This window comes from Moschus berezovskii, chromosome 4, assembly GCF_049115385.1.
Source record: "Moschus berezovskii isolate FMDL1 chromosome 4, NW_MosBer_1.0, whole genome shotgun sequence".
Taxonomy (NCBI): domain Eukaryota; kingdom Metazoa; phylum Chordata; class Mammalia; order Artiodactyla; family Moschidae; genus Moschus; species Moschus berezovskii.
The window spans coordinates 78,778,208-78,805,823 of NC_142463.1; the positions used below are offsets into that span (position 1 = coordinate 78,778,208).

The 27,616-nt window shown below is 38.3% G+C and overlaps 2 protein-coding genes across 5 annotated transcripts in view; one reads left to right on the forward strand and one right to left on the reverse strand.

The window, feature by feature from the left end:
- FRRS1 (ferric chelate reductase 1) overlaps window positions 1–2,255 on the reverse strand; it is a 57,711-nt gene extending 55,456 nt beyond the window's left edge. Inside the window, exon 1 of one of the 2 annotated variants that reach the window (XM_055403027.2) lies at window positions 2,147–2,255. Coding sequence is in view for 1 of the 2 variants with exons in the window: in XM_055403025.2 (XP_055259000.2) it covers window positions 1,909–1,923 (15 nt within the window). In the remaining variant the exon portion in view is untranslated. Of the gene's footprint in view, window positions 1–1,908; window positions 2,089–2,146 lie in introns of those variants that run through there. The other variant, XM_055403025.2, reaches the window with a different exon arrangement.
- Window positions 2,256–17,001: 14,746 nt separating this feature from the next.
- AGL (amylo-alpha-1,6-glucosidase and 4-alpha-glucanotransferase) overlaps window positions 17,002–27,616 on the forward strand; it is a 105,685-nt gene continuing 95,070 nt past the window's right edge. Inside the window, exon 1 of one of the 3 annotated variants that reach the window (XM_055401346.2) lies at window positions 17,002–17,135. The gene's annotated coding sequence lies outside the window, so the exon portion shown is untranslated. The other 2 variants (XM_055401347.2, XM_055401348.2) reach the window with 2 other exon arrangements.

Sequence of the window (27,616 nt, forward strand, 5' to 3'; positions counted from 1 at the left end):
CTGGGATGCCCCTTATTCTATGCTATCCCCAAACTCTAAAATAATGTGTATCCACCATTATGTATAACTTAAGCAGTCAACAAGGATATATCTATATGGCATAGAGAACTATACTCAATATTTTGTAATAACCTATAAGGGAAAAGAATAGGTACATATAAACATATATATATGTGTGTATAAATATAACTGAATCACTTTCCTGTACACTTAAACTAACACATCATTGTAAATCAACTATACTTTAACAAAATATAAAATAAAATACTGTGTATCCATTTAAAAGAATGAAATAGAGTAAATAATGACAGGAATAACAGCTAATAATTACTGACTGCTTTCTAGGAGGTAATTTCTAGCATTTCTTTTAAATGCTTTGCAAATATAAACTCTTTTCACGAAATCCTAAGACACGAATCTGCACACACTTAGGTGGAGACATGCTCACACCATAGTGAGGAATGAAAATAACACACTGCAAAAGGATACTTAAGTTACATACAAAAGAAAAGAGAAACGAAAAAACACCATCCTTTAACCATTCTCAAGAGCGGTTACCCCCTAGGAAACTGTTTTCAATATGGGAAGGGGAGTGGACTTCTTTTCAATCTTTTTTAAATTGTGTATATTTTTTAAAGCATGCAGTGCTTTGAAATTTTAAAACAGACTACAAACATGCATATGTGAAGACTGTAAAGAAACATTAAATAAACTGTAAGATGTTTAGAATTTTTTTTCAATTTTCAAATATTCTATATTACTTTTACTGTTTGTTTCTTTTTGTTTTCATTAAACCTCTACGACTCTTTTAAGGTCATTTAAAATGCTATCAACCACTCTGTCCTATGAGACAGTGTGTAGTAAGGACTCTGAAATCACATAGACCTAGGTTTGAATCCAGCAGGCACCACCTTAGTGACTGACCTTGGGCAAATTATTTAACCTCACTAGGCAAAATTTCTTATTTTGTTAGACTATGATACCAATATCATGGGCCTTGGTGAAGATTAAATAAAATAACATCTGTGAAACATTTAGCACAGTGTCTACCACAAACCAGATCTTCCATAAAATCCTTTCTTCCTTGGAATATTGCCTAATTCCACCAACCTTTAATAACTGGTCTCTTCTGGGAGGTTCCATAAGCTGTAGTTTTTTGCTAATAAAAAATGTTAATGCATTTTTCTGCCACAACTGACTGACTTGTCTTAAGGAAGCAAAGGCATCCTACTCCTTGATTTCCTTTCACAATGACTAAGCAGACAGCCTTGAAAACAGCACTCAACGCAATGCAATAGTGTGATTTCCAGAGAATCTGACATTACCCAAGTGGACAGGTGTGAAACAGAAGGTACAGTCAGCAAAAAGAATCAAATATTGGCTTATTAAAAGACTTAGTAGAACGCTTCCCCTTAAAAAAAAAAAAAAAAAGTCCTTCAAAAAGTCTAGCTCATGGTTTTCAGTAAATCAACAGACCAAGTTTTAGCCTCCCACCTCTGCACTATCCAAGTAAACATTCAAAGCTTTCTTCCACCTTTTCTCTAATTCAGAGAAAGAAGAAAATATCTGAACTAAAAGTTTAGCTTTATAAAAAATTATTTCTGATAATATATTTACAAACTGAAAGCTCCCGCTTTACCCCTAGGACAGCAGGACAAGATATTAAAAAAAAAATTAAAGGCAAAGGTAACACCTGGTCACCCCAGAACCTCCCTGAAATTCTAAAGGCACACCAGAGCTGGGGGTGGTGGTGCTAAGATTCCTAAATTAAAAGACACTTTAAAAATCAAATAAAGTATGCCATTAGGTTAAGTAAAAAGGAGTTTCCATTGCTAAAAATTAAGGGCAAAACACTGATGCACGAATAAAGTCAGTGCTTTTCATGATCCCAAAATTGTCTCTACTTACAATCACCCTTTTCATGGAATTAAAGCTCTGTAGTCAAAGTCATGGGACGTATTATTAACCTAACTCATTAGCTCAACACAAGCTCCAGAACACAGTTCGATAATAGGACATCCATCCTGCGTCTCCGACAGCCCAGGTCAGCACAAGCGACTGCTCTCTCAGTACAGTCACTGAGCTGGAATTAATTCTTAAGCGCCTTGCAAAAAGCTCTCGCAGAAAGTAAACAGGAGACACTTACCTTGAGAAGCAAAGGCAGCCTATCCAACTTCCGGTTTTGTTAACAACTCGAATCTCTTTCTCAGCAGCTGGGTGGAGCCAGCTTACCCATACGAAGAGAGTTTCCCAAACTAAGCAGCAAAACAGGATTTGCAAGACCGGCATTAGTCTTTGGACTCTGTTTCTGAGAATTAACCCTTCTGTTCTACACAAAGAAACAATTTTACCATTACCAACTAATCGCTGTTTCACTGAGAAAATTAAATTTTTGTCTTTAACTGTAAAACCATTTGAAATAAAACCTGTATAATGCTAAGACAGAGAACCTGTTTGTACTTAGGTAAGGGTTGCCAAATTTAGCAAAATAAAGCATAGGATGTTAAATTCAAATTTCAGATAAACAACCAATCATTCATTAATATAAGCATTATCCTATGCAATATTGATGACACACTTATATTAAAAAAATGATTCATTGTTTCCCTAAAATTCAAATTTGTCTTCTATTTTATCTGACAGGGCTTCCCTAATTGCTCAGTTGGCAAAGAATCCGCCTGCAATGCAGGAGACCCCGGTTTGATTCCTGGGTTGGGAAGATCCGCTGGTGAAGAGATAGGCTACCCACCCCAGTATTCTTGGGCTTCTCTTGTGGCTCAGCTGGTAAAGAATCCACCTGCGCAGTGCAGGAGATCTGGGTTTCATCCCTGGGCTGGGAAGATTGCCCAACCATCACTGGGTTGGGAAGATCGCCTGGATAAGGCCACTATTCTAGCCTGGAGAATTCCATGGACTGTATAGTCCATGGGGTCACAAACAGTCGGACATGACTGAGCGACTTGCACTTAGCTTAGCTTAATTTAGCTTAGTTTATCTGGCAACCTTATCTAGGGAATGACAATAATTAGCAGACTATTGCAATTAACTACAAAAGGTATAATAGAATCAGACTGCATTAAAATGAAACCTTTGAAAGTGCAAGTGACATAATGCAAAAGAATTCTTTTATTATGCAAAATTTATTTTGGGGCTTCCCATGAGGCTCAGTGGTAAAGAATCCACCTGTCAATGCATGAGACTTAAGAGTTGTAGGTTGGATCCTTGGGTTGGGGGAAAGATCGCCTGGAGGTGGAAATGACAACCCACTCCTGTATTCTTCCAGGATAATCCCATGGACAGAGTTACCTAGTGGGCTACAGTCCATGGGGTCACAAAGAATTGGACAGACTCAGGCTGAGTATGCACACCTTGAAATTTAGGAGTTTTGTGTGTGTTTGTCTTTTTAAAAGCCTTTAATCTTTGTTTTGCCAAGATTTTTTTGTCAAAAAAAAAATAATAATAATATATCAGGGCTAGGAAAAGACAACAGTAAATACCTCAGACCATGACTAGTATGTGCAGACTGAAAACAGACTGTCACACACGCCTTGACTTGTGATCACTAGTTGGCAATCACATTAGTAAATTTTCTAAAACTATTTCAAAAAAGGAAAAGATTAGGGAAAGAACACCATCACTTTAATCTTTAGGAACTTGCCACAAATTAACAAAAGCCCCCTCTACAGGATTTTAGAGAGCAGCTTTAAATAAAGAAGACTGATTTTCTATCCTAAAGCTGCTTGGAACATGGATGAACTTAAACTGAGTCAGTTGAACTTCAGTCCTTCCGTATTAAGGGTCAAGTGGTGACATAAATTTCAGTAGTTATAATTAGACTCTTTCCAAGAATAGTCCCCAGTGAACACTTTACATGCCAAAAGCATGATAAAAAGTTTATAAAACAAATAATTGTGGGAATATGGTATCAATCTTTCATCCTAAAGCATTATGGTATGGCAGAAAAAACTGAATGGAGAGGTTTAGCACTATCTAAAACCCCCCTTTCCAGGCTTATCATTTCCCTTAAAGTCCCCAGTCCTAATTCCCTTTATCATTCTCTCCAGAAGCTCACCTCTTCAGGTACTTGTCAGCTGCCAGAAAAGAAACACTATTTATTAAAGTCTTCAATGGACATTGGACTCTGAGAAGTATATACCAGCCCACTGAATCCCACTCTCAGGTCTCTAAATTAGCAGTTCTCAAATTTTTGGGTTTCAGGACCCCTTTGCAACTCCTAAAAATCATTACAGCCCCTAAGAGATATTTGGTTATGGGGGTGATATCTGTCAATATCTGTTGTATTAAAAAATTTTTAAATGAGATAGATTTAAATACTTATTCACAAATCCCACATATTTATTTATGGACAAATGACAATAACGAACTCATCACATGTACTTTTTTTTACTCTTAATATTTTTTTCCTCTTGCTTTTATAAGTGTTTTCCAAATATAAGAATTCAGTGAGAAGAGTAATATTGTTTAAATTTTTACAAATTTCTTCTGTGCCCGGGTTAATAAAAGACAGCTGGATTCTCATACCTGCTTCTCCATTCAGTCTGTTGCAACATAGTACAACACATCGTGCAGTCACTGGAAAAATCCACAGCATACTCATATGAGAATGAGAATGAATAAGGCAAATAAAGTATAGCATGAACAATGATAGCCATCTATTAGGCTTCCATTTTGAACAAGCACATGAATTATATCTAAGTCTCACAAGGACTCTAGGTAAAAGGTTATCTGTCATGGACATACTGCAGCTGAGAAGGCTAAGGCTGTGCCTGGCTAAGTAAATAGCCCAAAGTTAGGCAGAAAAAAGTGGCCAACAGGGATCTAAGCCAGAGCTACTGACTATCCATATACTGAGTCCCACTGCCAAGTATGAATGAGGGTGGATGGGCCAAACGTATAAATCTTCCTATTGCAGTCAGCATGTCATTAAAAATTACATTCAGGTAAAACATCTCCAGTTGATTAGACCCTGCCTCAATTCCATAAAGGGTTTCCCTGACAGCTCAGTTGGTAAAGAATTCGCCTGCAATGCAGGAGATCTGGGTTCAGTCCCTGGGTTGGGAAGATCCCCTGGAGAAGGGAAAGGCTACCCACTCCAGTATTCTGGCTTGGAGAATTCCATGGACTGTACAACTCCATAAAACCAAATCCACTGTCAAAAATGAACTTATTTTCACTCAGTCTTTAATTATATCTCATCAAATTTCATCCAAATTCATCCCCTCTTCTCTGTCTCCAGTGCCTTCATTCTGGCTTACATCCTCATTACTTCTCAGCAGGACTATGGTCATTATCTACTAAGCACCTCCAGTTTCTCATCAACTTAATAAGCCATCCCACATGCTATCATATTAATCTTCCTAAAGTATAACTCATACCATGTAATTCTCAAAAAACCTTCACTTACTACTTACTACTGAATGAATGAATGTCCAGATTCCATAGACTGATGGTCAAATGAAATAATATCTGTAAATCACAGTGCCTGCCACCAAAGTATTTGTAAATGAAACATCCCATCTTCCCATGCCTCACAATAAGAAACTGTTCCAAAATTACCCATAAACTTCTGACCAAACTCTGTTCATTAAATCCACATTTTACATGTTCTCTGACAAAACAAAGCCATTCTCAGCATTAGATTAGTAGTAGCAATATTCTTCATATTTTTCTTCCCACCAGTTCCAGGTCACTTCACAGTATGCTCCTCTAAACACAGCCTATTCCTTAAATTACTCAACATAATGTGACTTCTCTATGATGAATGATCCTGCCACTTCACCCATCCCCTGGCTAGAATTATCTGTGTCTTCAAAAGGTAACTAACATTGTTACTGAGATCCAGTCTTGACTTATTTATGTAAAATTAATCTCTTGAAAAAAAATCTTTATTTTCACCATAATTTCTTTTAACTATAATAAAACTTGGAGATGATCTGAAGTCAAAAAATTCTAGTCCAGTGTAAATCCATAGAGGATAACTCTTTGTGGCATAGGACGTTGCTTTCTGATAATAATTATTTTCCAGTGAGATATTTCCTTGTTGTTCCACACTGTCCTGCTCTTTGTAGAAAGTCTAAGCCTTCCATTACTCCAGCTATGAATACAGAAGCCCTGTTCTACCTATTACTAATGATAATCCAAAAAATGCCACTGCACATTTCCAAAGTTGCAGCAGGAAGCAGATATAAGGTATGAGAGTGGCTCCACTGTGTAAGGCTGTGATTAGATGAGTCACTCCTGATCCCAATGGAATGAAGCATTTTGCTTTTGAAGAAAATAAATACCAACAGGGGAAAGACTCAGAGTATTACCCCATTTTAGTAATAGTTCTGCTTCTTCCGGCTTTCCAGGTGGCGCTAGTGGTAAAGAACCTGCCTGCCAATGCAGGAGACATAAGAGATGCAGGTGCGAACCCTGGGTCGGGAAGATTCCCCTGGAAGAGGGCATGGCAACTCACTCTAGTATTCTTGCCTGGAGAGTCCCATGGACAGAGGAGCCTGGTGGGCTACAGTCCATAATATAACAAAGAATCGGCCATGAGACTTAGCACGCATGCATGCACTGCTTCTTCAGGTTGACAGGTAAACTAGAGAAGCTTGGCTTAAAATGAGTGTGAAAAGGCAAAGGAGAATGGTGAAAAGAGCACTAGATCATTTTAGACAAATTACTTATCCTCTCTGCTCTTGTTACCTCAAAATTAAAAGTGAGGGGTTACAACCAGAATCATATATTCTCTAAGGTCTCATGTCAAATTCTGAATGCAGTTTCTGGTGGCCAAGAAGAGGCATGTAATGGACCAGAAAAATATTAGATTTTTAGGTGGTCAGTTTAAAAAAAATTATCACAATCATCCAACAAATATTTTGTCAAGTAATCTACTGTATTGCAAAGATTGTACTAGGCACTAACCTATATTTGTACAAAGAGGTTCTAAATCTACTGTAATGTATTGTGTCTTCCTAGGTGGGTGAGAAAGAAAGAAGGAAGGAAGGAAAGAGGGAGGGAGAGGGGGAGAAAGGGAATAAGGAAAGGGCACAATTACCTGGTAAACCCATTTGCCTATAGACATGCAGTCCTATAGTTTTCCAGACATCTGAGCATGTTCTTTGTCTCATAAGACTCTTGAGAGTCCCTTGGACTGCAAGGAGATCCAACCAGTCCATCCTAAAGGAGATCAGTCCTGGGTGTTCATTGGAAGGACTGATGTTGAAGCTGAAACTCCAATACTTTGGCCACCTCATGCGAAGAGTTGACTCATTTGAAAAGACCCTGATGCTGGGAAAGATTGAGGGCAGGAGGAGAAGGGGACAACAGAGGATGAGATGGTTGGATGGCAACACCGACTCAATGCACATGGGTTTGGGTGGACTCAGGGAGTTGGTGATGGACAGGGACGCCTGGCGTGCTGCAGTTCACAGGGTCGCAAAGAGTCGGACACAACTGAGCGACTGAACTGAACGACACTGTATGTTTTATGAAGATAAATTTGGTTCAGGCTTCCATAAACACCTCCACTCTTAGACTTTCAACTTTCCTTGATGTTAATAAACACCCAAAATACAATATAGGCCTCATCTTTTATATAAAAATCAATTCCAGTCTTGTTTTCTTGCTTTCAAGCTAATTGAGCATCTCTCCATTCAAAAACTGAACTCACTCTATTTTTCTCCTAGTCGGCTGAATAATAGTCTCCGAAAAGTCATCTACATGCAAATCTCCAGAACCTATGAATGTTACAAGGCCAAAAAAAGTGTTGGGGGTGGGAGTGTTGCAGATGTCACTGAGTTATTATCTTGGGTTATCCAGGTGTGCTCTTAACTGCAATCACAAATGTCCCGGAAAGAGAGGCAGGAGAGTACACACAAAAGAGAAGAGAGTGTGACCCTGGAAGTAAACACAGAAGCTGGAGAAACAAGGAACAGATTTCCACCTAGAGCCTGTGGAGGGTGTGTGGTTCTGCCAACCTCCTGACTTTGGCCTGCTGATATTGATTTTGGGCTTTTGGTCTCCAGAACCATGAGAGAATAAATTTCTGTTGTTTTAGCTACCACATTTATGGTAATTTGTGTTGAATAGTAATAAATATTGAGGTTGCAAAGAACAAAGAGTTTTATTAGGGGTCTAAGGAATTGCGATTTGGGAGACAGAGATAGGGAGAAAACCGAAAGAGTGTTCTGGAGAAGAGAAAGAGTCAGGGGCCCACAAAGATAAAAGCCACATGGCCTGACAAAGAAGCATGACAATCCCTGATGCAAGGCAGGAAACATCTGTCCTCAAGGAATCATGAGCTGCTCTAGGGCAAAGTCCCAGCAGGCAGATAGGCTGCCAAGAGCCCCCTAGAGTAACAACAGTCCAATAAGGATGCTGAGTAGGACAAGAATCAAAAGGCCAGATTTCATCCAGGCCAAGACCCACACAATTCACACCTCCTCAGTGGCCTCCTGGTTCATTTTAGAGAGTTTTGTTAGCAAAACCAACTCCATTTTTTTTATTTTCCTTTCACACCTGTTACAGTAGCCACAGGAAAATTGATCAACTTCTCTTTCCGATTTCTTCTTTGTTTTTTCAATTAACAGTACCTATTTTCCTCACCACACAAGCTAAACCTGGAGATGACTTTCAACTTTTTGTCTTTTTCATATTTTATAGTTCAGAAGTTTTCATCTCAGAGCCACAACCAAATTGTTAGTGGATTATATAATCTTAGTGCTCACAATCAGAAAAAAGTTAGAGAAATAAAATAGAAAATATCAGAGAAAATACCTTTATATGAAAAGGGTAAGTAATTGCTGTTTCATGAGCTTTTGTGATTATGAGCAGATATGTCCTGGTTTGTGAGATAAGATGTATTTCTCACTGTGTGTAACAGCCCCAAATGTTGAAACCAACTGCTTTTCATCTCCCCAAATCAATTATCAGTTCCTTCTTTCTCAATATTTTGGGGGATGAAAAAACTTTCTTCTGTCCTTCTAAATTCTTCACAATGGTCGAAAAATTAACCTGACATGAGACAGAAAAACAAGAAAAGTTTAATAACGTGTACCCCTGGGAGAGATGCAGGAAAACAGTTACTTGCCAAAATTACCTAAATCCTCACCTTAAATACCGTCTTCAGCTTAAGACAAATGAGGATGTTGGGAGTAGTAGGTTGGAGACTTTAAAGAGGAGGAAGGTAACTGACATAGAGATAGAAACGTAAATGTTTGGTAAACGGGCCACGTAGAAACTATGGGACACAGAGTGGACCCCTGGGCCCAGCTGACTTCCCCCTCAACACCACCCATATCTCTGGTGATAGCTCTATTCTGGGAATAGGCTCTTTAAATTATTTAGACAGCCAACAGGTTGTAGAAGAAAGACTTCCTGAGTCTTCTATTACTTAAAAATGTTCAGCCTAAATTAATCCTCATGCCAAAGAGGATTTTGGGGTGGCAAATTTTGCACTCCTATAATACTTATATGTAGGCCTTCTTCCCACAGACTCTAGACTATCGAGGGCCAAACGCAAAAACAGAACGTGTAAAAGAAAGGGAATATGGAAAGAAGGGAAAAAAAACAACACCAGGCAGTCTAAAAATAATGAATCTTTTTGTCCATTTGTTGCATAAGCTAATTCACTGACAGCTAACTATCAGTGTGCTAGGTTGGACAGTGTGCCATTGAACAACTGGAGGGAGTCAACAAAGATAATAATCTCAGTAGGTTATGGATTCTCCAGGAAATTTGATAATCCCTATGGAGCAAACTGCTGCCATTTCTGTCCATTGGTTTCCAGCTCTGATAGGCACATGTGCACCGATACTCCCCTCCAGTCTCTTACTTCCCATCATCCAGCAACAGAGCTGACTACTGATCACAGTGATCTGAGTGCTTGGGAGAGTTGCTTAGTAACTAAACGCTTCCGGTGTCTTCTCTGGGTCTAAATACTTAACACGCTGTTCTCTGCTGCCCCCAGTAGGCCAAGTTTGTTCTTCTGTAGCCTAACAGTCCATGGGGTCGCTAAGAGTCAGGCACAACTGAGCCACTTCACTTTCACTTTTCACTTTCATGCATTGGAAAGGGAAATGGCAACCCACTCCAGTGTTCTTGCCTGGAGAATCCCAGGGACGGAGGAGCCTAGTGGGCTACCATCTATGGGGTCGCTTAGAGTCGGACAGGACTGAAGCGACTTAGCAGCAGCAGCAGCCTAAAAATGAGATATTTTTTTTAAGATGTTGACAATAAGACTCTAAATTCAGAACACTGAATAAATTCCTAACTTGAATCACTAATAACTTTACTTCTCTGAGAGCAAAGGAAGCAACAACCAGAACTGTATCTCTTGAGTCAAATCTGATCAACAGAGAAAAACTGATGAACACAAGACAGGAAATTTGAAGGGAAGAGGAAGAATTGGAAGTGGTAGCATTTATTAGGATGGGAAGATTAGTGGGAAAAGGAAAGAGCAGAGTTGAAGGGTGGAAAGCAAGAGCTAAGTTTTGGACATTTTAAGTTTTAGATGCCATTAAAATAACCAAGTGAAGCTATCTGTTGATAGACATGTATGAAAATAAATATTTGAGTCATTGGTACTACAAAATGAGAATGGATGGAATAAAGAAGAGATCTGACAAAATGAGCTTTGGAGTTTACTAACGTTTAGAGGTTGGGAAGAATAGGCACATATATACATAAATCTTCCAATTAAATTATCCTCCAATTAAAAACACTTACCATGACAAAGAAAAAACTGTAGCCCCTTCCTTAATTAATAAAACTCTAGGATAACACGGTCTTGGAGATAATAAATTTCTCTCAAGTTTTCTTTCTCACCATAGCTGGAATATCTCCTTCTTCAAGGAAGTCTCTGCTATGAAGGTCTTTTAACATGCTCATCATTGCATCATGCTCACCCAGATATCTAGGATAATCTCTCTCACTGAAAGTCAGCTGATTATGAACTTGAACCACATCTACAAAATACCTTCATAGCAATGTCTAGCTTAGCATTTGATGGAATAACTGGGGATTATAACCTAGCACAGTCAACATCATACTACTGTATCTAAAACACAGCTCCATTTAACTCTCCTTCCTTCCTCTGCTTTATCTTCTTCACAGAACTTATCACTACCTGATATTATGTTTATATATTTGTTTCTCTTTTCGTGTATTGGCGATCTTATTTTCTAGAATGTAAGATCTGTTAGGGAAAGAATTTTATCTTTCGTCTCTGATTTTAACCATTTGTTGAAATAATCTCCTACTTTGGACATTGTGTTTCATTCTGCTCTTTTATTATTATGACCAACATTAATATAAACATCTTTGTATATACATACCTTCTTGGTCACTTCTCCAATATTTAATTTTTTAAAGTACTCTTTTTTAATGTCACTTTTATTAATTTTTTCAAGTTGTATTTATAGAAGTGTAATTCTACAAAGAGTGTAACTTTCCCTTTTTAGTGTAGAGTTCTGTGACTTTTGACATGTGCATGAAACATATGCAGTCATGGAGCCACCACAATCAAGAAATAGGACGTTCTCATCGCCTCTGAAAGTCCCTTTGTGACCCTTCAGTCAACACTTGTCTCACTGCCACCCTAAAACCATTTGTATTAGTTTGCAAGGACTCCTGTAAGAAAGTACCACAAGCTGCATTTCTTAAAGAATAGAAAATCTACATCTCAAAGTCCAAACTCAAGTAGTCAGCCAGTTTGGTTTTTCCCAAGGGCTGAGAGGGAAGAATCAGTTGCAGGCCTCTCTCCTTTGTTTATAAATGACTGATTTCTTCCTCTGTCTCTTCACATCATCTTCCCTCTATATGTCTCTGTGTCCACAGTTTCCTTTTTTATAAGAACAGCAGTGATACTGAATGAGGGCTTCTTTTTAACTTGATTTCCCCGGTACAGACACTATTCCAATAAGGTCACATTCTGAGATCCTAGAGCTGGGACTTCAACATGTGAATTTTGGGGCAACACGTAGTACCATTAATCTGCTTCCTCTCCATATAGATTTGCTTTTTCCAGAATAACATATATATCATACATAAATGAACTCATAGCCTCTATGGCCTTTTGCACCTGGCATCTTTTAGCATAGTTATCTGAGATTCATCCATGTTACATGGATCAGAAGTTCATTTCTTGTTATTGCTGAATAATTTTCCAGTGTATGTATATACTAGTTTGTTTATCCATTCACCAGCTGAAGGACATCTGAGCTGTTTCCAGTTTGCAGCAATCAGAAATAAAGTCATTATAAATATTCACATCTGTATGTTTAACGTAACAAGAAACTACCAAACTGTTTTCCAAAGCTCCCTTTGTGTGAGGAGCTAAGGTATCACCTGAGAGAGAACTTTTCCCAGAAAAATCAAGGACAACAAAGCCGATCAGGTAACAGACCTTTGGTGGAAGGAGGAGGACAATTCTGAGCACAGAGTGGTGACTGTCAGTTATATTTATTTCCAAGAACAATCTCCAAGGACTTACACTGCAGTCCTGTGAAGAGGGGAATGACATAAGCAATACCACAAAACTGCATATTCATTACCTATTGTCGTATAACACAAATTAGCACACATTTAATGGCTGACAACAACACACAAGTATCATCTTGCAGAACCTGGGTATAGCTCACCAGGTCCTCTGCTTCAGGGTCTCTCATGAAGCTTCAGTCAAGGTTTCCAGCATCTCATCTGAAAGCTCAACTGGAGAGGGATCTGCTCCCAGCTTCACACGGTTGTTAGCAGGAGTCAGTGATCTCTGTCCTGCTGAACTGGGGGCTTTTGTTTCTTGCCTGCTGACAGTCAGTAGTTGCCCTAAGTTCATTTTCACTGGGTCTCCCAGACACAGATGCTTGCTTCATGCACTCAAGCCCAGAGGCAGTCAGGGTACTCTGCTAGCAATACGGAAGTTACAGCGTTATGTAATTTAATTATTAAAGTGACACCCAATTGCCTCTGCCGTAGTGTGTCAGTTAGAAGCTAGACACGGGTCCCATCCACAATAAAGGTAAAATGGTGACACAGGGCATGAATAAAAGAAAACATATAAGTGGGGAACATTTTAGAGTTTCTCTGCCTCAAACTGATTTCAGAGCTCAAAGTCATTGAGGTCTCAGCAACAAGGTTTTAGTACTACTTTAACAGAGTGCTATAGAAGAGTACTTAGTGATGGAACCTCCTTGTGAGTCTGAGAGCACAGAGGAGCTTGAGGGGACTTAGGAGCCAATCTGAGGCTGAAGAGCACTAAAACACACTTAGAGTTCTTTGTACTTTGGCTTAGGATCAGCCTTAAGAGGGAAATACTCACATTTGAATTCAATAAATGTAAGTACCCACATGGTGGCAGTAGACACCAGGAAATTCTAGGTATTATCCCACACAGGTACACTAGAACAAGTTTATCTTCCTACATGCCAACTCTTGTTTTCCTTTTTGTCTGATAACGTTTTTCTTAGAAGTCTCAAGAACTTCCAGGTCCTCTTCAAATGGATATGATAAGGGATTGTCTCCTCCTTTATTTATGTATACTCTATCAGTCTCCTCAAGCCCCACAAACATGCGCTAATCCAGAGAGACACCCTGAGAAATCTCTAGACTAGAAATAGGCACCAGTCTCTATATTCATGTTTACCTCCAAGTCCCAGAGGGTACAAGCCAAGTTCTCCTGTAATTTCATCATCATACTTCCATGACAGTTCCAGGGGAGACCTACGTGTTCTGTGGATCAGTCAGCATCCAACTGAGAAATAAAATGCTCCTCTCTGACTTCTTGCAAGCTTAGCAATCTTTTCAGTTAGCTATCTTAATGCTCTCCTGTGTAGATCTGATAGATTCAGCCCCAGGGAAAATGATTGGGGGAAGAAATGAAAAGAACAAATATTCTGGAGTTGGGATCAATTTGAATAGACTCCTTTTCCATAAGAATAGCATGAGGAAAGTGAGGGTTCCTACCCTCATGAATCAGCTACTGCTGGTGCTCCAGGTCCCAGGCAGCCCTAAAGCAAAGTCTGTTATGCAGGAAAAGATTCTGAACTAAAAACAAGCACCTCCATTAGATTCATCAACAAGAGAGCCAAAAAGGTGGTCTGGATCAACTCCAGCCTCACTCTCACCTGCTCATAAGTACTGATAAGAACACAAGGATTTCTGGACAAATAAAAGGAGGGCCCGGAGGGAAATGGGCCAGAACTGCTGCTATTCTAGGCCTGTAGGTTCCCATGTTCTGTTCTATGGCATTAACGGGAGCTATTTCCACCCCAAGCTTTAAAAATGTTTAGCCTCAATTACTTATTTTTAAATATTAGGGTTTTTAAAGGTTTCACAACTGGAGATAAGTGGGCCAACGCAGTGTTCTTCACACCGTCAGGCAGCCTCCATCCATCTGATGCAGCTGTCTGCTGAAATCTGCCAACAGGACAGTTAAAAATAGATGGCAGCTCCCTTAAGACTTGCATGATTGATTTACACAGTCTTCCATAGTTATTTGTCTAGCTCAGTTGTCTCCAAACATTTGCCTGTATACATGTAAAAGAAATTTGAAAAAGAATGTATCATTCATGAATTTTTTGTTGATTAATATTTTTTAATATGTTTAAAAGTTAATTTATCCTTGGGTTAATATTACCTTCATGACTAGAATGAGTCAGGATTTAGCTATTTTGGTTTTTCATTTATATTTATAGCACTGAAAAAATCTTATTTTTAAATATAAGTAGATGAGAATGAGTTTTGTTAGTAAAATTTACGATATATTAAGTAATATATTTTTCATCTGATAATTAGAATAACATTAACATCAGAAGGAGAACTTGATTTAATAAAGCTGGTTTTCTGAAGTTTATGGTACTGTATCATAGATGGTTTTTTTTAAATATTTTATTTTACATTCCTTATATATTAGTTTAGGTCCTACTTTTTTAAGAGCATGAAAAAGAATGATGAGAAAAACAGAAAGACAAATAGGAAGAGAAATAGAAAACGTATCAAGTCTAGGTATGGATTCAGGTTTTGTTGATCTAAAGCTTATATGAGATGCAGACCCCTTTTTGAAAAGAATACATTATAAACTTTTTAAATTATGTGGAAAAGTAAATACTTACATAATATTAGAATAAAATTATGACAAATTATACATTTTAAAAGGATAAATTCCATAAACATCATGTAACTTAGAAAAGTATAAGAATTTAACAACAATATTAATTCATATCTCTTCAACAATTTTTCTACACTTATTGGCTCAATACTTTTAATCATCTCTTCAAATGACAATTCATTTAGATATCATTTTCCATGGAAAAATAGATAAGTGTTTTCCTCAATATAGTTGATATATTTTATTACTGATAGTTTAGAAAAGCTGCTTTTTGTTTCATCATTATTGGCAGTTATTGGTTAAGCCACATCTATCATTTTTTCCCAGTTTCTTTCTCAGGAGGTGCTTCTTGCCAGGGCAAGACTTAAGAGTCTCCAATCCTTTGACTGGCCAAGCTATAGCTATGGCATGAGGGCTCAGCACCAGGGCCAGCTCCACCAGGTTCTCCCTGTCCCCCTTTCTCACCTACCCCAGTGAGTGTGTTGCTCAGCTATGACTCCCTCAGGAGTAACTCCCACAGCCACAGTTCATCACTGCAACAGCCACAGTTCATCACTGCAACGGTCCCATGCTATTGAATTTGGAACATCCCCTAAAGGGCGAAACTACCCCTTTACTAATGCCATGTCTCTCTCTTACTAGACATTCATACAAGACAGGAAAAGACAAAGGCCTACGAAAGGTTTCTAAGAGCCTTCTCCAATACCAACACTCTGACTGTTCCTCTGAAGACTGTTTTTCCCGAGTGATGCATCCTGGAAGATTTGGGATGAATAAGAGGTATTTCTTTCGAAAAGTTGAGAAATAGTGACTATAAAAGAGAATCTGGAAAAACGAAAAGAAGAAACAGCATTTATATAAATTCTCTAATTGCTGAATATATTATTCTCTGAGGCTATATTGTTCTCTGATTTGAGTCAACATCGATATAATTACTTCCATTATTCAAATCTTCTGTATCTTTTCTAATATTTTATCTGCTTAACCTATCATCAATTTTGTGATACAAGTTGAAATATTCCATTGTGATTGTAGATTTGTCAGTTTCTTCCTATAGTTCTATCCACTTTTGCTTTGTAAATATTGAGTATATTTTATAGGCATGTACAAGTTTAATGTTAGTTGTATATTTCTAGTCAGTTGAATCTTATTCCAGCTTTTATCCTATTATATTGTAATCGCTAGTTTGTTAGTATGTTTTCCATTAGAGCATTGACCTATGAGAAAGGTCAGTGTTTGACTCATGAGTAAATACCTGCTACCACTATTATAGCTCAGGCTCTCGTTACCTCTTTCCTGACTATTAATATGACTTCCAACCAGACCAGTACTAAACTGCCAATTTCAGCCCCTTGACATTCTATCAGATTAACCTTCTTTGAGAACAGCTCTGATCTTAACAGTGCTTTTTTTTTTGCTGCTCACTCAATACAGTAAAAACTCCATAACTCATCATTCAAATTTCTCAATGACCTGAAATTCACTCATTTTCTCCTCACACACTATGAAACCAATCAGAATTTGACTATATTCTGAAATCCTCATTAGCCCTACATAGATCCTACATCCCTTCTGCTTTCCACATACACTGTTCAGATCATGGCATAATTTTCCTCCCCATCTCTGCAAGTCCAAATCCTTTTAAAACCAATCTTAAAAGCCTCTTCTGAAAGTTTTTGGTATACTCACCCCAATAAAAATATTTTCCCCTCCTTTTTAATGGTGTTATGAATTGGATGTTGGTGTTCTCCCAAAAATTCATATGTTGAAGGCTCAACACCCAGTGTGACTGTATTTAGAGACAGACCCTGTGAGGAGTGATAAAGGTTAAATGAGGTCATAAGGGTAGAGCTCTAATCTGATAGGGCTGGTGTTCTTATAAGAAGAGGAAGAGACCCCAGAGCTCTCTACCTCCACCATGTGATGACACAGTGAGAAGACAACTGTCTGCAAACAAAGGAAAGAGCCCTCACCAGGAATAAAATCAGTCGGCACCTTGATCTTAGACTTCCTGGCCTCCAGAACTGTGAGAAATACATTTCTGTTGTGTAAGCCACCCAGTCTGTAGTTATTTGTTATGACAGCCTGAGCTAATACAAATGACAATATACTACTTTAGGAATATCCCTTCTTAAGTTTAGATTTGTTTGCTTTGAATTATCGCTTCTCATGTGGCACAGGTATTTCTCAACTATTAATGTCCAATAATTCATAATGAGTCAAAGAATCCAGCAACCTCCAAACCAAAGAAATAATCTCATATGCATGCTTGACAGCCATGTTTGCTTGTCAGATTTATATTTATTTGGTACCTTGTCATCAAAAACTCGAGTCCTTAACAGGTTGTTTACAAGATATGTGTGATATTTTAAAACCTAAAATGATTCTATGTTGTTTAATCCTTAAGCTTCAAGACTAAAATGTTTATTTTCATGGTTTGTTATGAAAATTATGTCTACTTCTTATGTATTTAATACAGAAATTTGAATTTAACTATATTTTTCACTTATGAAATATTTGAGTAGTATTTTAAATGAAAGTCTCTGACTTTACTGATTCTGTTATAATGAACTCATCCAGCATAAATGTATTGTTTGAATTCTCCTAGAATTAAAAATAATTACCTATTTCCCTTCTTACATAGGTTGTACAAATAAAAACAGTGAATAATTTAATAGTAGGATCTAATAATAGTAGAATAATAATAATCTAATAGTAGAATCTAATAATCTAATAGTAGAATCATTTTTAAAAACACAATGCAGACTCTCTACTTTTTCACTTGTACACATGTGCTTTACATGTATATAGCATTTCTTTTTTCCAAACACTTATATTTATACATGACTCTGACAGTTACTGCATGCCTGCAATGTCTCATGAACTGTGTTGACACTGAGGAAAAAATCATGAGCAAAATGTAGGAGAGACAGATGAAAACTAAATTCCAAAAATTATAGGTGATAGTGCTTACTATGCTCCAAGCCATGTTCTAAGTATTATATATACACTAAATCATTTAACGCTCACAACAACTCTTAAAATAAGTTGTATTACTATCCCCATGTTAAGGCAATTGAGGCACCAAGAATTTAAGACCCAAGATTCCAAGCCAGGCAGTCTTGGCTTGAAATCACTTGCTTTTTATTTATTTATTTGTTTTTAAATCCTTGCTTTTAAACACTCAACTCTACTCAATGGCCTCACTAATCACACAAGTAAATGTAAAATTGCTGCTATATTATGCATTAATAGAGAGATATACGGAGGCTATTAAAGTCCTCCGTAATGGGGAGTTGGAGCTGGTCAGGAAAATCAAGGAGGGCTCCCTGAAGAAGTCTGCTTTGTATTATTCTAAGAACTAACTTTCTACTTTAAAAGGTAGAGCCAGAAGCAGATTTTTTTCCCCTAAAAGAGAAGGGTATCATGTACAGATAAAGACTCACAAGCTATGGATAAACTATTATGTCCAGATTTTTGTTATTTCTGGTGGTAGGAGGATTGATCTGTTAACCACACTGAAGCCTGTTCATCACAACTTGAAGCAGAAGTCTAAAGGTGAAAATTAAAGCTCTGGATGGGGATGAGAGCCCCCAGAAAAACAGCAGAGTAAGAAGACAAGGCCAACCTTTAACTGTCAATTGACAGGGGATGAACCTTAAAAAATTTAAAGAGAAAAAGAAGAGCTTTGGAGGAGAAACGAGAGGGAGAGAGAAGGAAAGAATTCTAGAAAGAGTGAAAGAGAGAAAGAAAGGAAATAAGAAAGAAAAAAAAGAACAATCTGAGAGGTAAAAGGAAAATCAAGAGACTTTTGTCAATAGAAAAATATGACAGGAGAGGCTAACAATGACAGATTCTACTGAGCTATCAGTCAGACAAAAAATGAGATTTAATATCATGAAAATCATTGGTAACTCAACAGGAGCCATGGGAATAGAGCAATGATTCTCAATTTTGCTTCACTGGGGTCGTTTGGTAATGTCTGAGGACGTTTTTGGTTGTTACAGCTGCAGAGAGAGGGCTGTTTAATGGCATCTAGTAAATAAAGACCAGAGATGCTGCTAAACATCCTAAAATGTGTAGGACTGTATTGCAAACATAAAATATTGGTCTAACATGCCAATGGTGCCATGGTTAAGAAATCCTGAAGATAGAGCAATGTAGGCAAAAGTTGGGATTGGAAAAGATTTAGAAATGGCCAGGGGTAAAGAAATAGAAACAGTACACAGAAACAATTTTTCAAAAATTTGCACAGAGGAAGTAGGGCAGAATCTAGAAGGGGGTGAAGAAATTAACTGAAGATTTTCTTCTCTCTCCCTCCTTTCCTCTTTTTCTTTCTCTGCATTGGGAGACACTTGATCCTGTTTTCAAAAACTCCAACTGGAGAAAGTGAAAGTCACTCAGTCGTGTCTGACTATTTGGGACCCCATGGAGTGGGGATGGGATTCTACAGGCCAGAATACTGGAGTGGGTAACCACCTTTCCCGTCTCCCGGGGATCTTTCCAACCCAGGGATTGAACCCAGGTCTCCCACATTGCAGAGGGATTCTTTACCAGCTGAGCCACCAGGGAAGCCTTGAATATTAAGATAATATTCATAACTTCAGGAACCTCAGAAGGTGGGAGTGGGTAAAATAAAAGCACCAGAGGATGAGTTAGCCTTAGAAAAAATAATTGGCCCTATACTGTAACAGAAAAACATCTATTTCTGCTTTATTGACTATGCCAAAGCCTTTGACTGTGTGGATCACAATAAACTGTGGAAAATCCTTCAAGAAATGGGAGTACCAGACCACCTGACCTGCCTCTTGAGAAACCTATATGCTGATCAGGAAGCAACAGTTAGAACTGGACATGGAACAACAGACTGGTTCCAAATAGGAAAAGAAGTATGTCAAGGCTGTATATTGTCACCCTGCTTATTTAACTTATATGCAGAGTACATCATGAGAAACGCTGGGCTAGAAGAAGCACAAGCTGGAATTAAGATTGCTAGGAGAAATATCAATCACCTCAGAGATGCAGATGACACCACCCTTATGGCAGAAAGTGAAGAGGAACTCAAGAGCCTCTTGATGAAAGTGAAAGAGGAGAGTGAAAAGTTGGCTTAAAGCTCAACATTCAGAAAACTAAGATCATGGCATCTGGTCCCATCACTACATGGGAAATAGATGGGGAAACAGTGGAAACAGTGGCTGACTTTATTTTGGGGGGCTCCAAAATCACTGCAGATGGTGATTGCAGCCATGAAATTAAAAGACACTTACTCCTTGGAAGGAAAGTTATGATCTACCTAGACAGCATACTAAAAAGCAGAGACATTACTTTGCCAACAAGGGTCAATCTAGTCAAGACTATGGTTTATCCAGTGGTCATGTATGGATGTGAGAGTTGGACTTTGAATAAAGCTGAGTGCCGAAGAATTGATGCTTTTGAACTGTGGTGTTGGAGAAGACTCTTGAGAGTCCCTTTAACTGCAGGGAGATCCAACCAGTCCATCCTAAAGGAGATCAGTCCTGGGTGTTCATTGGAAGGACTGATGTTGAAGCTGAAACTCCAGTACTTTGGCCACCTCATGCGAAGAGTTGACTCATTGGAAAAGACCCAGATGCTGGGAGGGATTGGAGGCAGGAGGAGAAGGGGACGACAGAGGATGAGATGGCTGGATGGCATCACCAACTCTGTGGACATGACTTTGAATGAACTCCGGGAGTTGGTGATGGACAGGGAGGCCTGGCATGCTGCAGTTCATGGGGTCGCAAGGAGTCGGACACGACTGAGTGACTGAACTAAACTGAACTGAACTGATACTGTAACAGAAGGAAACTAGAAATGTATGGACAGATAATGGGACAGGTGATGGAGTTCTTTTAAGGGCTTCTACACTCTCTGTGGTGGTTTAGTTGCTAAGTAGTTTCCAATTTTTGTGACCCCATGGACGGTAGCCCACCAGACTCCTCCATCCATGGGATTTCCCAGGGATCAAACCGAGGTCTCCTGCACTGCAGGTGGTCTCCTGCATTGCAGGCAGATTATTTACTAACTGAGCCGCCAGGGAAGGATGCTTTACTTTAGTTGTGTTATTGTTGCTGTTATCTAGGCTAGACTACTAGAGTGGGTAACCATTTCCTTCTCCAGGGGATCTTCCCAATCCAGGGATGGAACCCAGGTCTCCCACATGACAGGCAGATTCTTTTCCATCTGAGCCACCAGGGAACTCTCCCAAAGCAGGGTATGCAGAACAAACCTTTGATTATCACCAGTAAATGAGCTATGTAAGATAGGTCCCCTGAGGTTCACCAGAACTCTGGGTGAATTTTACATGATCATACTAAGAATAAGCTTTATTGAGGAAACTTAAGGGGTCAGCAGTAAGAAAAGTCACAGGTCGTTTGATTTTCCCATTTTCCCCATGAAGGCGTACATAGGGCCCTTGGCCATCTCATGGACACTCAGTCCAGTACTCCAGAGCAGAGTCCCCACTGCCCTGTTGCTCTCATTTCTTACAGGGCAAGCATGACAGCAACCATAATGGGAAGAGATAAGCACACAACTTAAATGTCATGCAATGTGGATTGCATGTCATCTATTTAGAGGAAGTAACTGTGGAAACAGCTGCCCAGCACCTGAGGACAGTAGAGACCATAAAAAGCTGTAGTTCCTTCAAGAGGCTAAAACAATTTCATCAGTCTTACAGGAAGCTGAGTTCAAGTGTGACTTTTCCCACTGGGTAAAGGGTTATTCCTGGTTCCAGGTAGTCCAGGGGTTCAGTAACCAAGAATGAGTTCTTGGGGTTACTTTCAGAGAATCCTGCCCCTTATGCCATGAAATTCTATACATTATTCAACAAATGACATTTACAATAGCTTGTGCACATATTTCAGCGGACTTCTCTTACTTTATTTCTTCATCATCCTGTGTGGTTTTTAGAGAAAAGGAAGAAACAGAGGATATGGTTTCAAAGTGAAGAGAGGTCTCATGAAACAAATCATAATGTTCCCAGCACTTGCCCGCTAAAAATGTTTAAGGGTAATTTACAAAGAATATTTCTAAATGTGATTTCTGATACATATACAAAAATAACATACACATAAATACCTAAATTTCATAATGGCAACATGTAGCATGAGGGTTTTTTCCTTTTATAACAAAGATGGATAAAAAGAAAACAAAGGTTAAGAAAACAAGAACAGAAAATGTCCAGTAAAGATTTTTCCTTAATTGGTTTAGAGTTCTAGAACAAAATAATAGAATGTTTATTACTAAGACACAGAAAGCATAGCTTTTGTTGAGAAAGATGACATTTCTGAGGCCCAAGATGTCTATAATATGAAAAGTTAAAACAAAAAGTTGAACGCAGCAGAGTAAGTTATCAAGTAGTCTTTTTGGTGGTTTTATTTTATTTTACTCTAAAGTTACATAAAACTATGCAATATTGAAATTAGTGGCAACTCATCTTTCTGATTGAATTCAGCAGTAAACAGAACCTCAGTACCTCGATGTTACTGAGAGATGCCATGAGAAAGTTTTCAAGTTGATCAGAGAGAGAACATGTCCCCTGGAAGCTAGAAGTGATGCTCTTTGTTTTTCTCCAAAAACAAAAATCATCAAGTAAAAAGAGATGAAAAATATGGGGAGTGCAAAGAAAGAAAAGTTTCCCTTCTCTGACAAAATAAAGAAAAGACAGCTTGCTGCTGCTGCTGCTGCTAAGTCACCTCAGTTGTGTCCGACTCTGTGTGCTTAGGGCACACAAAGTCACGGGTTTGGGAATTTTTTAAACATCCAAATGAAATGGTTAGCTGATGGCCTACAGATTCCAGAAGAGCAGAAAACAGGGGGTCCCTAAAAGCAGAAGTTTAGGAAAGGCATGACCTTGAGCCACAAAAGCACAACTAGTACTTCCTAAACTTGAATGTGTTTACAAATCACCTAGAGATCTTGATAAAATGAACTCTAATTAATAGGCCAAGCATTAGGCCTGAGATTCTGCTTTTCTAATAAGCTCCCAAGTGATGCCAATGCAATTGGTCCCTGGATCATACTTTGAAAATAGCAAAGTGTCACATTGATGACACCCAACTTAATCTAACATCCTGGGAACCCAAATAGAAGCTTCCACATAGTCATTCAGCCACAGAAATGTATACACCTTCATAAGACCAGAAAATTAGTCACATGGGAAGACAAGAATCTGTTAACTTTACATGAGTTATTGAATTATTTTTGCTTTATGCTAATCAAACTTATTAACATAAACCTGTCATAAGAATACTATGCTATTTTTCAGATAATCCCAGAATTACTGATAAAGCAGTATATACTCACTGTCAGCATTCCATGAAAATACACATGGGAATTACTATAAAAGGTAGTGGCACCCTTTTTACATGGAAACTTCACGGGTTTAAATGTGAGCACAGCGCTTCACTCAGCTCTCAGGTAAAGCACATGCCTTCTAAGTTGTCACTGCCCACTTGAGCGTTCTCCAGCAAGGAGGACGAAGACATTTGACAGTAGATTGAGCCGTGCTAATGAGAATGCCTGCAACATGTTTCAGTTCAGTCAGTCCAGTCACTCAGTCATGTCCGAATCTGCAACCCCAGGGACTGCAGCACGCCAGGCCTCCCTGTCCATCACCAACTCCCGGAGTTCACTCAAACTCATATCCATTGAGTCGGTGATGCCATCCAGCCATCTCATCCTCTGTTGTCCCCTTCTCCCACCTTCAATCCTTCCTAGTATCAGGGTCTTTTCCAATGAGTCAGTTCTTTGCATCAGGTTGGCCATAGCATTGGAGCTTCAGCATCAGTCCTTCCAATGAATATTCAGGACTGATCTCCTTTAGGATGGACTGGTTGGATCTCCTTGCAGTTAAAGGGACTCTCAAGAGTCTCCTCCAACACCACAGTTCAAAAGCATCAGTACTTCGGTGTTCAGCTTTCTTTATAAGCCAACTCTCACATCCATACATGACTACTGGAAAAACCATAGCTTTGACTAGATGGACCTTTGTTGGCAAAGTAATGTCTTGGCTTTTTTAATATGCCATCTAGGTTGGTCATAGCTTTTCTTCCAAGGAGCAAGTGTCTTTTAATTTCATGGCTACAGTCACCATCTGCAGTGATTTTGGAGCCCAAAAAAATAAAGTCTGTCTGTTTCCATTGTTTCCCCATCTATTTGCCATAAAGTGATGGGACCAGATGCCACGATCTTAGTTTTCTGAATGTTGAGTTTTAAGCCAACTTTTGGCTTTCACTTTCATCAAGAGGCTCTTTAGTTCTTCTTCGATTTCTGCCATAAGGGTGGTGTCATCTGCATGTCTGAGGTTATTGATATTTTTCCCTGCAATCTTGATACCAGCTTGTGCTTCATCCAGCCTGGCATTTCTCATGATGTATCCTGCATATAAGTTAAATAAGCAGGGTGACAATATACAGCTTTGATGGACTCCTTCCCAATTTGGAAACAGCCTGTTGTTCCATGTCCAGTTCTAACTGTTGCTTCCTGACCTGCATACAGATTTCTCAGGAGGCAGGTTAGGTGGTCTGGTATTCTCATCTCTTTCAGAATTTTCCATAGTTTGTTGTGATCCACACAGTCAAAGGCTTTGGCATAGTCAATAAAGCAGAAGTAGATGTTTTTCTGGAACTCTCTTACTTTTTCAATGATCCAACGGATGTTGGCAATTTGATCTCTGGTTCCTCTGCCTTTTCTAAGTCCAGCTTGAACATCTAAAAATATTGTGGTCTTCCCTGTTAGCCAGCTGGTAAATAAACTGCCTGCAATGCAGGAGACCCAGGTTCAATCCCTGAGTCAGGAAGATCCTCTGGAGAAGAGACAGGCTACCCACTCCAGTATTCTTGGGTTTCCCTGTGGCTCAGACAGTAAAGAATCCACATGCAAGGTGGGACACCTGGGTTCAATCCCTGGGTTGGGAAGATCCCCTGGAGGAGGGCATAGCAACCCACTCCAGCATTCCTCCCTGGAGAATCCCCATGGACAGAGGAGCCTGGCAGGCTACAGTTCATGGGGTCACAAAGAGTCAGATATGACTAAGCGACGAAGCACACACACACATACACACACACTTTATATATTTCTTTATTTTCATACCTAAAGCAATTTTATTATCCATTTTTCCTTACAGTTTTATTGAGATATAACATAAAGCACTGTATAAGTTTAAGTTGTGCAACATGATTTGATTTGCATGTATCATGAAATAATAACCCCAATAAGTTTAGTGTGCATCTGTCATTCTCTATACATGCAAAAGAAAAACAATTTTCGCCATGATGAGATCTCTTAGGATTTACTCTCTTAACTTTCTTCCCTCTCCAAACACTCCCTCTACCCCACTCCTCTGGTAACCACAAATCCAATCTTTTCCCCTATGAATTTGCTTGTTTGTTTGTTTGTTTTCAGAGTATAATTGATTTACAATGCTATATTAATTCTCGGTGCACAACAGTGATTCTCATATTTTTTTAACTTTTTATTTTGTATTGGGGTATAGCTGATTAACAACGTTGTAATAGTTTCAGGTGAACAGCGAAAGGACTCAGTCATACACATACATGTTATAAAGTTTACTATGCTTAAATCTTTACCTAAATTCTTTCCAGTAAAACATTAAAAAAAAATAAAGTGAAAGGTTATTAGTATTTTTCCATAATCAAAGAAGCAATCATTTGCCTTGATAGGATATGTTACCGATCTTCATGGAAAGGGCTTCACAAAGTGTTGATTAATTTAATTTAATCTTAAAGTTTTGCTGATTATCCACTATGTTGCATTCATGATGTACAAATCATTTATCACTGTGTAAGCAGGAAAATTACTCCCTCAGTCACTGTAAATTGAGAAGAGGGCTTTTTTTAAACCTTAGGCAATTAAAATAGATTGGCCTTTGTAGTTATACCACTGACCTTTCCTCAGAATTTACTTGATCATCAGTGAAATACTTTGGTTAAGTGTTCTGGTAAATTAGGTTATGGTGGTGGTGGTTTAGGCGCTATGTCATGTCCGACTCTTATGACCCCATCAACTGCAGCCAGCCAGGCTCCTCTGTCCATGGGATTTCCCAGGCAATACTGGAGTGGGTTGCCATTTTTATATTGATGATTGGTCATCAAATTGAGAATCTATAAAGCAGGTATCACTCATAGATTACTCTTCGTCTAATTTTATTTTCACACAATGTACTATGTGATGCTTTCTATAACATAAAACCTACATTGAAAAGTTAGTCAAAGTACCTCTGTTCTCCAGTTCTGGTTTCATATTACACATTGTACATCTAACCTCAGACAGCCTATCAACTTAACTCTTGAGAATTAAATAATGTGTGTGTCTGTCTATAAGCTTCAAATGAGAAAGTAATGAATAGTGAGATGGATTTTTCTCTTACTCCTAAATCTAAATATTTCAATTCAACAATGCTGAGTCAAATCAAAATGAATGATTGCTCAGTTTGCACTATTTGCAGAACTTGGATACTTTCATTTTATATTTCAGAATAAATCAACACTATGAAAGTTACTGAGTTTCATGCAGTCTCTCTTGGGGAAAGGAGAGGGAAGAAAGCAAGGGAAGCACTGTGATTCTTTGATACCCTCCAAGATGTTTTATTAAGGATTTGTTTATTATACAAACATTATATATTAAGGTTGTTTATTATACAACAACCTCCAGTTCTAGGTATCTTTATATTTTCTCCCCTCACGAACTCACTCTCTGTAGGAGAAATGGTCCTATGACTTTTATTGTCAGGATATCTTATGCATTCTTCCATTTTGGAAGCTTTGTTTTGAGAAGTCTGTTTCCTACCATTTGAGTTGGGCAAAAGACCCATGAAATCAGCTGTCCAATCAACTCCAATTCATAGCTGAGAAAGATTTAAAACTTAAAATTAATAATAGTAATAATAATACTTTTCAAAAGATAGTAAATGCAGCATTGTTCGCACCATACTATATATCCTAGCCATAGGCTTATTATACTGCCATGAGATATAGCAAATTCAAGCCCAGCAACCTTTCCTGTGACACTTCAATAGGGAAAAGGAGATGTATATCCTTATAAAGAAATAAAGAATCATTTCAATTGGTGCAGAAAAAAAAATTTGACAAAAATTCAACATTCTTTTATTCAAAAATTCAACAAACTCTAGGAATAGACAAAAACTGCTTCAACAAATAAAAGTCATGTATGAAAAATCTGTAGCAAAATCATACTCAATGATGAAAGACAAGCTTTTCCTCTAAAATGAAGAATAACGCAAAGATGCCCACTTTCATAACTTACATTCAATATAGTACTAGTCCTCACTAGAGCACTTAGGTAGGTTAAATAAATAAATAAACAAATAAGTAAATGGTATCCAAATAGAAAAGGAAGAAATAAAATTATCTCTGTTCACTAATGTTATGATCTTATAGTAGAAAACTCTAGATTCTACAAAAAAAAAATTACAACTAAGCAAATTCAGCAAAGTAGCAGGATAAA